The 10,821-nt window shown below is 44.7% G+C and overlaps 1 protein-coding gene across 1 annotated transcript; it reads right to left on the bottom strand.

Moving 5' to 3' along the window:
• Positions 1-7,099: 7,099 nt before the first annotated feature.
• Positions 7,100-10,397, bottom strand: LOC123500474 (collagen alpha-1(XVIII) chain-like). Its single transcript, XM_045249190.1, has 4 exons — positions 10,391-10,397; positions 9,479-9,804; positions 8,738-8,853; positions 7,100-7,632 (listed from the first exon to the last, which is right to left on the bottom strand). Exons 1-4 carry the CDS (start codon positions 10,395-10,397, stop codon positions 7,329-7,331), a joined length of 753 nt encoding a protein of 250 aa, XP_045105125.1. The 3' UTR covers positions 7,100-7,328.
• Positions 10,398-10,821: the final 424 nt, after the last annotated feature.

Genomic DNA, 10,821 nt, shown 5'->3' with positions numbered 1-10,821 from the left:
CAGACGTCCACGGGTAGGTTCAATTTCCACCACGTACCGCCTTGAAACTTTATCATTTGTCGAATGATTTAAAGTTAGCTACATGTCACCATGATACCCAGGTTCTAGCTGGTTACACCAAAGATGTGCTTGGATGGTGATAAAGGCCCTGATATGGCTACCACTATAAATAGAATTGCCTGCGCCACTAATGGGCGGAAGCTGAACAGCACTTCCCATTCATACTCTTCAAGTGTGCCTACAGTCGCTATAGGCCATAACATAAAAAAAAAGTGAATAAACCTAATATTGTGTAACGTAATGTTGGTCCCTGCTTCAAGGTTTCTTAATAATTCTTAACTACATTAATATAAGATCAATATGTATGCACTTTTTTTTTTTTTTTTTTACAATTTAGCGGTGTATTGGGTTTAAGAAAAGTTGTAAAATGAAAAAAATCAATAACATGCGCCCCAATGCTACAAAACACAAGGTAACAATATATACAGTTTCTTGGAAAAATTTTATGGTGTATTGGATTCATTTATTTTTCTTTATAAAAAAGGCGCCGCTCTATGCAATCACTATACACATTAACAACTGAACACAAGTAATGTGGTACAAGGAAAAAAGTGACGCGGTAATAAGTGACATGAAATAATCTACTCAGGACGTTCAGGGTAATTAATGATAAGCCACTGAGGGATGGAGTGTTGAGGAGCGTCGGGGAGACACTGGAAGACTTATTGGTGTGTGGTCACTTGGATGACTGTGGATGGAAGATGAGTCCACTTAAAGAAAGGGAAGGAAAATGAAGGATAACGGCCACGGCGAGGACGGAGAGTGGAAGTGGGCGACATGAATAGAGAGCGTTACTTTGTGCCAGCGAGGGGAGACAAGCAGGGGCGAGTTGTGCATCCAATAGTAAAACTGATTTGATAGTTTTGCTATCATCAAACATGTGTACATGTACCAAACAGATGAACAGGCATAGCCATTTTATTTGCTGATTTCTGCCAGTATAAAGAAAAATTGAAGACAAAACACTGAATCATTTTGCCACCAACACACATTTCTTTATGTAAGAGGGAAAAGCTAGGCAAGGAAAAAAAAAGAGGCTCACTTAGCTGCCCTTGCAGGTCCGAAATAGTTAGCCGAAATGAATGGATAAATGTTGTGAAATCTATCTCTTAAATTGAATTAAATCATAGGAAGGCTGAAATACATTTAGTTGACATACGAAGTGTTATGTGAAAGCTCAGTACCTTGGAGGAAAGATGACAGGAGAGGATGAGCTGAGGGAAAAGTGAGGTCAATCTTTCCTCCAAGCTCAGTACATTTCCATAAATCTGACTTAATGAGCTGCTGTGCCAAGACAAATAGGTGATATTTTGGGATGGTCAATAAAGTATAGCACTTTTGTGAGTATGCTGATGACTTTACCTATCTGATGCACGAGCAGCTGGTTGTGGTGATGTGACTGGTAGTGATGTAGTTCTACCGTATCTCCACGATAGATAAACGATACAAAATAAAACGTGCTAATAATATTCCAAGAACTTTATTCCAATTGAAATGTATGAAATGTACTTGTAAGACAATCAGTCACTCACTACCAACGTCTGTATTTCCGTCTACCTATGACCTGTACTCATTTAAGAGGCAGGTTTGAGACTTTTACTCAATTCCCATACGTTATGACAGTTTCAGTACACTTCTTGGTATATTTTCTAAAGGAACATAAGAGAGGACACCAAAACAGGCTGGTTGCCCTACGCGAGGGAGCTCCTGACCCTACCATGGCACTACCGCGCTATGCTCACTAAATAACACGTCCATAACAGCTGTGGTGAATGACGTCACACGCTTCAAGTACTAGAGGCTTCAGTGGGTCATTACTAAAATGATCAAATTAATGCAATTTACCGCGCATCATGCCGCCACGGTGAAATATACCATCATTTATACTGATGACATTGTATTGACAAGAAGCAGTATGTCACAGTCACTACTCACAACTCAGGGGGTCACTGTTCCTTATTGAAAAAAAAAGGCTTATTTGCATTAACCAGACTTTCAGCTTGTTGACTGACGCCATTATGTGCCTGTCCAGGTGAGTTCCTCTCACTGAGTTGAGTCCGCATGTGGCCTACCTGTTGCTCTCACGTGGCTTAATTCCAGCAAAGTAGAACAACACACCTCGTGACAGAAAACAAATACAAATCTAGACCTACTGTACATACACACATATTTGTATTTCAACCTTCAGCCATTTTGTATTAGTTGTTTTATTTTCCTTTTTGTTTCTAGACGTGCATCAGTGTATTGGTAATTATTTCCTTGCTCATTCTTAGATCAAGATTTATATTCATGGCAATGGCAAATATAGTCATTAATAATGTGTCAGAATTATTGTGTCGTGAAGTATTATAAATACAGAGATACGCAAATATGGGTAAGAGGAGGAGGCAGGAGAGGCCTGCCCAAACAATAGTTACTCCCAGTGAGGTCTAATAGCACTGCACTGGTCCATGGGGTGCTGTGAACTTATCATTGTTGCAGCTGTGACCTTACTGAACGCTTCCCTTTGTGTGTCACAACACAAGGGGCAGTCACAGCCTGCCCTCTAAACACAACTTTCTTCCTTCACACAAAATTGCATGCCCGTAGCTACACATACATTCTTCACTCAAGATTCAGAATTGAAAATAAAAAGAAATGATGGCTCTTATACCAGCCAAGAAGTCCCCTTCCTTGTCACCTTATTAGTGACCGGCACAACTGTATGTCTTGATCTATCAACTTTGTCGCTCTTGGCAGGTTTCTCCCTCTTATATAATAGAAAAATGGAAAAGGAAGTGATGAACCAGAGAAGCTACTCGTATAATACCGTCTCTCTCTCTCTCTCTCTCTCTCTCTCTCTCTCTCTCTCTCTCTCTCTCTCTCTCTCTCTCTCTCTCTCTCTCTCTCTCTCTCTCTCTCTCTCTCTCTCTATATATATATATATATATATATATATATATATATATATATATATATGTGTGTGTGTGTGTGTGTATGTATGTATGTATGTATGTATCCGCTGACCGGGATTGTCTAGTGTAATAGCGGATGCACCAGACAAAAATGGATTAAGTCTGCAGATGTCATAAAGTTTAAAACTGGCAGAAAACCCGCACCAAGACCGGTCAAGTGTACACACATAATACCTACATGTATACATACACACATACATACATACATACATGTTGTACCTGTAACCATTAATTCGTACTAGAGCGGGTGAGTGGGGATGGCGGGAAAATTGGCACACTGTCCACTATCTAAGTCGCAGAGAGAGAGAGAGAGAGAGAGAGAGAGAGAGAGAGAGAGAGAGAGAGAGAGAGAGAGAGAGAGAGAGAGAGAGAGAGAGGTTGTTATGGAACTGGATGAAGGAGAAATAAACAGGATGTGTGTGTGTGTGTGTGTGTGTGTGTGTGTGTGTGTGTGTGTGTGTGTGTGTGTGTGTGTGTGTGTGTGTGTGTGTGTGTGATGTGCGTGCATGAGAAAAATGAGCAAAAGAGGATGACATGGAAAAAGCGGCTATGATAATGTTAGATAATGGCGAAATTAAATTATTTTTTTTTTTTTTTTTTTTTTTTTTTTTTGTGTGTGTGTGTGTGTGTGTGTGTGTGTGTGTGTGTGTGTGTGTGTGTGTGTGGAGAGGTACAGACTGAAGTGCACGTGGTGGAGTCTTGCCTCCTCACACAGCTACTGCGAGAACACCACCACTTCGTCTCATGGCAAGAACTTATGACAAAAGAACCGCAATTTGCTGCAAGAATGATTCACTCATTGCTGTCTGCATACCATTGATGTCCGCCTAGGTGTTGTAAATATATATGTGCTACCTCGAACTACTACATGCACACTACCACACTTGCGTTCTTAATTTGCCTTATTGCTAAAATGTTTTATGTCTGGTCAGGTGGGTCGTAGATTATCATTTTATTGCAGAGGATTTTATCCAGGCTTATATATATGTATTGTGTGTTAATGTGTCCATGTTTTTTGTGTTTTCTTTCTTTTAGAGTTTCATTTGGAGTTTCTTTTAAGGTTTCTTTTCTACTTAGGCGATGCTTAACCATTGTCTTAATAACTAATTTTCAGCTAGGTTATCATTGTGCCATAATGTCCCTCTGGTTTAGAGATTACTTTACTTCAGAGGTTTCTTTAAGTTAATATTTTCTCTGTCTGATATGTTTAAAAGCATGTGTTACAATAACCTTGTAGAGTTTTTTATTTTGATGTTTATCGGTTTTGGGTTTCTTTTTAGGTAAAATTTTACTGAAATGCCAAATTGCGGACTGCAAAGTACAAGCACCATTCTAATAATGAAACGAAATTTTAAAGATCAACAGATATGCAAATAATATGCTCTGTACAGTACCTATGTATGTACATTTGTGGTCAATAAATATCTATCTATCTATCTATCTATCTGTGTGTGGGGAGGGGTTAACGCTGTGTCCTATAGCGCCTGTAGGTCTACCTGAAGAGTATGTACAGGAAGCGCTGTTAAACTTCCGCCCATTAGTGACGCAGGCAATTTTATTGATAGTGGTGAGCATATTAGGGCCCATATCACCGCCCAAGATCATCTTGGGTATAACCACGTACAACCTGGGTGTCATGGTGACATGTATTAAACCACTCCACAAATGGCAAAGTTTTTAAGGCTATACATGATGGGATTCGAACCTAAGCATGGACGTCTGCCCAATCCCACCACCACCACCTATCCACTACGCCACCGTGTGTGTGTGTGTGTGTGTGTGTGTGAGAGAGAGAGAGAGAGAGAGAGAGAGAGAGAGAGAGAGAGAGAGAGAGAGAGAGAGAGAGAGAGAGAGAGAGAGAGAGAGAGAGAGAGAGAGAGAGAACAGTGGTCTGCTTCTCTGCGTCCTGTATCGCCCCCCAACACAAGGACGCTTCGCGCTGGACTTCCTGGCGGATGAGCTGGACGACTTGCTTCGGCGCCACCAATGCAAGTCCGTCCTTATCCTGGGAGACCTCAACTTCCACCTAGAGAAGCAGGCCTTCGACAAGCTTGTAGCGGTGCAAGGACTCGTCAACCACGTGACGTTTCCAACTCATGAAGGAGGAGGGCTGCTCGATCCTGTGTTGTCTGATCTCCCTGAAGCCAACATCACCTGTCAACAGCTGGACAAAGTGGGCAGCTCTGATCACCACGCAGTGCTGACCCACGTACAACTCACCGCTGCGAGAGAAGAGGCTGTGCCGCGCAACATATGGCTTTGGGAGGAGGCTGACTGGCCATCCCTGCGGCAGGCTCTCAGTACCACGGATTGGGAGGTGCTGCTCGTCGAGGACGTGGAGAAGAAGGTCTCCGTCCTCACCTCGAAGCTACTTGTCCTCCAGACCCAGTTTGTTCCCCATCGCACGTACCTCGCCAAAGCCACAGACCCTAAATGGTTCGGCTACCGCTGCCGGGTTGCTGCCGAGGCCAAATATGCGGCATGGCGAAGGTACAAGCGACGCCCCTCACACCACAATCTCGCCCTCCACCGAGCTGCGTGCAGGAGGATGACAGCCACATCCAAGTGGGCGCGGCAGCACTGGGAGGAAGTGATGAGGAGCAAACTCACTGGTCCTGGAGTGGGGAGCAAGGGCGCTCGTCAAGGAGCGGCAGGGCGTGCTGAGACAGGACAGCGTGCCCCCCCTCACCAGGCCAGACGGGTCCACGGCTACTAGCAGCGAGGATAAGGCTGCTCTCCTGGCCGAAGTATTTGCACAAAAAATTCAAGTAGACGACCCTCACCGCCCTCCACCTGAGCTGCCCCGAGAGACTGACCACACCATCACGTCGGTCTCCGTCACCGCGGCACAGGTCAAGAGAGTACTCGAGGAAATCGATGCAGGGAAAGCCACAGGTCCTGACAACATCAGTCCTCGGGTACTAAAGAACTGTGCCGAGGAGTTATCTGCACCTCTCGCCAACATCTTCGCTGCCTGCCTCGAGGAGGAGAAGTGGCCATCTGCCTGGAAAGAAGCCTGTGTGGTTCCTGCCCACAAGAAAGACTCCAGGACGGACCCGAGCCACTACCGACCCATCTCCCTGCAGTCGGTTGTTGGCAAGGTGTTTGAGAAGATGTTGGCTGCCGCCCTAGAGAAACACCTTGCAGACAACGGTCTCCTCTCGCCTCACCAATTTGGGTTCAGGCCGGGCCGATCCACCTCAGATCTGCTTCTCCTCCTCTCACAAGAGTGGCAGGACTCCCTCGACGAAGGCCGGGACACACTCGTGGTGGCGCTTGAAATCGCGGGCGCCTATGATCGTATGTGGCACTCCGCCCTGCTGGCAAAGCTGCGTGCCAAAGGCGTAGCCGGGAGCCTGCTGTCTCTTCTTGATGACTACCTCCATGGTCGATCTCTACCGGTAGTCATCAATGGACGGTCCTCAGCGCCTGCCCCCATAGAAGCCTCAGTTCCACAGGGCTCTGTATTAGGGCCAGTCCTGTGGAACATATATATAGACGATTTACTTCGCCAGCTCCCCACAGTCAAAGCCTATGCTGATGACTGCACGGTGGCCGTCTCCTACTGCCGCCATGACAGTAGGCGCGCTGTTGCTGCAGTCAACAGGCAGCTGAAAACTGCAGAGGAGTGGGGGGCGCTATGGCAGGTCAAATTCGCGCCTGAGAATACACACGCTATGGTCGTCTCCTGGTCTCCCGCAGCTACCCAGGCCGTGGAGGGACAAATAAGGTTTGGGGGTGTCCAGCTGCCCCTCCAAGACGACATCAAGATCCTGGGTGTGGCCATTGACCGGGAGCTGCGCTACGACCAGCACCTCGCGTCTGTGGCCCGCCAGACCTCTCAGCGTGTGTCAGCCCTCCGCAGGGTGGCAAGCAACCTGGATCCCCAAGGCATCCTGACGCTGTACAAGGCACAGATCCGCCCTTGTATGGAATACGGAGCCTTGACGTGGATGTCCAGTGCTGTCACCCACACCAGGTGACTCGATGCGGTGCAGAGGCGCGCTCTCCGACTGCTGGGGACGATGAGGAGATCGCCGACGGTGTGACATCCCTGGAGAGAGAGAGAGAGAGAGAGAGAGAGAGAGAGAGAGAGAGAGAGAGAGAGAGAGAGAGAGAGAGAGAGAGAGAGAGAGAGAGAGAGAGAGAGAGATAAAGCTAGACATTCTTTCCTTCTCTTGACCTTCTTTCAATAACCACACAAAACCAACCCAAAAAACTCACCCTTACCTTCCCGCACACCTATACAAAACACAATAGACACTTCACACATCTCCTTAGCTAAATCTTCCATAAAACCACACACGACCCTTTTCACACGTCTTCTAAAGCACTCAGCACTTCAAAATATTCTTCTTCACTCATATCCTGCTCCGCCTTTCCTGCGTGTCTTCTCCTCCTTCCCCCAGAGCTCTTGTACGCGTGACTTGTGGCTTCAATACACAGCACAATGAAGGAGTTGTGGCAGCCGTGTTTCTCCTGCGACAAGAGGTGGTTTTGTTGGAGAGAGGACGCCAGCCCAACCACGTCCCTTGAGTCACTGTGCCAAGCGTCGCAGAAAGAGGACAAGGCTCTCCCCCCCTCAATGTCAGATCCGTGCCATATGTATTTCTGTGGCCTGTGTGTGGGAGGCGTGGCAGAATTTAAGGTTACTTGTCATTACTTGTGCACAAACTCAAACTAAAATGGGGAAAGTGACGTTTTTTTTCATGTAAGAGGGACAGTCAGCTTAGGGCAACAAAAAATGTGTTAAAAATAGGCTTACTGAGGTGCCAGTTCCTAAACAGTGAAAAGGTTACTTGGCATCATTCGTGCATAAACACAGCTCAAACTATAAGAGGGAGAGGGACAGAATTTAGCCCCTTGCATTATTATTACCCTCCTCATCATCATCAACAGAACACAAAACAAAATAATCACACCCAACCCTCATCTTCTACTACTACTTCCACCCTCTTCTATCTCCTTCTTCCTCCCAACCTCCTCATTTCTATAGCTTTAATTAACCCTTCATTACCTTCTACTTTATCCTTGCATTATACTACCCTCCTCTTCATCAATAAAACACAAACGAAGCAAATAAACACGTTAAATCTATCTACCACTACTACTTCCGCCCTCTTCTACCACCCTCATCTTCCCAACCTCCTCATTTCTATACCTCTAATTAACCCTTCATTATTTTCTACTTTATCCTTACAAAACACAAACGAAGTAAATAAACACGCCAAATCTATCTACTACTACTACTACTACTACTACTACTACTACTACTACTATCACTCTCTTCTACCTCTCTCGTTCTCCCAATATTCTTACTTCTATTCCTTCAAATTATTCTTCATTACTTTCTACTACATCTTTGCATTATAACACCTCTTCTTCATCAACAGAACACAAGAGAAGAGAATCAAACATACCAAACACCTTTCTACTACTATTTCTTTACTTCCAAACCTTTCTACTTTTCTATTTTCCCCAACACCCTTATTTATACACCTTTAATAAACTCTTCATTACCTTCTACTACATCCTTGCATTATACCACCCTCCTCTTTAACAAAACACAAACAAAATTAACAAAACACAAAACACGTCAAACTGTCTACAACGCCTGCCTACTACAACTACATTCACCCTCTCGCACCTTCCTCTCCTTCCCAACCTCCTCATTTCTACACCTCTAGTCAACTCAAGCCAGGGCGGTGAAGGAAGGCACTCACCACTCAGGGCTCGTCAGTACTTCCTTGCCATCGAAGCTGAATATTCTCGGTTTCTGCATGAAGCGACCGCCATCACCTGAGAATATCCCGCGCCAGGTGTTGAAGAGAACCTCCCCCTGTGCAGGTAAACAAAGGTACGCACAGGTAAGTGAAGTTAGAAGTGGTTATGGTAGTAAATACAGTGAAATCTAGGTAAATGAAGGTGAGTGTAGGTAAATGTAGGTATGCACAGGTAAGGCAGGATGAAAATTAGGTAAAACAGAAGTACATATAGGTAGAAATAGGTAAAACAGTAAACACATGTAAAAATAGGTAAATACAGGTATATATAGGTAAAACACAGGTTAATATAGGTAAAACACAGGTATATATAGGTGAAATATAGGTAAAACGTAGGTAAAATAGGTAAATACAGGTAAATATAGGTAAATAAAGGCAAAACATAGGTAAATACAGGTGTAAATAGGTAAAACACAAGTGAATATAAGCAAATACACTCACCAACACCCAGACGTATCTTTCTTGCGAATAATAAATAATAAATGATAAGCAAAAGTGAAGTTAATACATAAGGCTCCTCCTCCTCCTCCTCCTCCTCCTCCTCCTATTTCTTCTTCTCTTCTTTCACTTCATCATCCTCATTTTTACCAGAGAGAGAGAGAGAGAGAGAGAGAGAGAGAGAGAGAGAGAGAGAGAGAGAGAGAGAGAGAGATTAGAGATAGCCAATCACTACCACTCTACCTTAATATTGACGACAGGTAAGTTAGCGTCGTCTCTCCTAACAATAGAGTCAAGGTTCTGGATCCTGGAGGTGAGGAAAGCCCTAAAGGTTCCGCTCAGCCCCGCCCGCCGCGCCTCACGATAGCAGGTGTAGTCCACGCCCGTCACGCCCCTCATGTCTCCGGTGTACGGCTGGTTGAGGGCGGCCAGGCGTAGCTGTGGGCGTGTGGGAGTGATGAGTGTGGGAGGTATGAGGAATCTGTGGGCTTGTGGGCGTGAGTGTTTGAGGAATGAGGAATGTATGGGCGTGTGGGTGTGAGTGTGGGAGGAATGAGAAATGTATGGGCCTGTGGGCGTGAGTGTGGGAGGAATGTATGGGCGTGTGGGCGTGAGTGTGGAAGGAATGAGGAATGTATACGAGTTTTTCTATTCTATTTTATATTTTTTCTCTATATTTTTGTTGGGATAGGAATATGATAGGTTTACATTTAGGAATGGGAATATAATGTGTATGTCCAGGAATATACATAATAGGAACAGATGGGAATATGGTAGGAATGCATAGGAATAAAGTAGTAATGCATAGAAATATATAGAAATGCATAGGAATGAAGGACTGCAAATAGGAATACATTGGGGTATACAGGAATGCATACGGATTAATAGGAATGTTACACACACACACACACACACACACACACACACACACACACACACACACACACACACACACACACACACTTACCTTTGTTAACTCTTCCTTTACGCAGCCAAACAAACAAACAGACAAACAATAAACAAGTAAATAACACTGAGATATCTGAGGCAATAACAATCTATATACACTAACTACCCCCGTTGTCCTACATACTTCACGCCACACAAACACGCACACACACGAACACTCATTACACACACTTATCCATCAACTACCACTCATCTCTGCACACATCAGCCCAGTAGTGTGCTCGTTACACCAGGGAACGGTGCTAAGAACGGTAAATATTGATGAAACAAAATATAGGCGGTCTTCTCCACGATGCCTCAGGCCCCGGCAATCTACGCAAGCCTGCTGGTTACAATACTTTCGTTTCTCACTCTATTATTCGGTCTCTGTACGACGATTATTGTGTTTCTATAAATATTTCGTTGCCATTGAAGTGATTTCCGTGCCTCTGTTCGGTAAATATGTGGTGTTTTGTGCTGTGTTTGTGCTGTGATAGGGGCCAGCTGTGGGGCTCAAATTTATGCCTCGGCCATTAACCCCTTTTTCATTTCAAGCTGTAACCGAATCCCTATCATTTCAAAGAATCGCTTACGCTCTTTGAAGTGTGTAACACTGCCACTGAATCAAATATGTGGCT

Source organism: Portunus trituberculatus, unplaced genomic scaffold, assembly GCF_017591435.1.
Source record: "Portunus trituberculatus isolate SZX2019 unplaced genomic scaffold, ASM1759143v1 PGA_scaffold_295__1_contigs__length_64426, whole genome shotgun sequence".
Taxonomy (NCBI): Eukaryota; Metazoa; Arthropoda; class Malacostraca; order Decapoda; family Portunidae; genus Portunus; species Portunus trituberculatus.
Note: the sequence above shows the minus strand (reverse complement) of the source record. Positions and strands in the feature narration are given on the sequence as shown.

Coding starts and splice junctions, on each gene's coding strand:
- LOC123500474 (XM_045249190.1), bottom strand. Junction 8,854..9,478: donor TACCTGTCGTCAATATTAAG/GTAGAGTGGTAG, acceptor TTACCTGCACAG/GGGGAGGTTCTCTTCAACAC. Junction 7,633..8,737: donor GTACTGACGAGCCCTGAGTG/GTGAGTGCCTTC, acceptor TCCCACACACAG/GCCACAGAAATACATATGGC.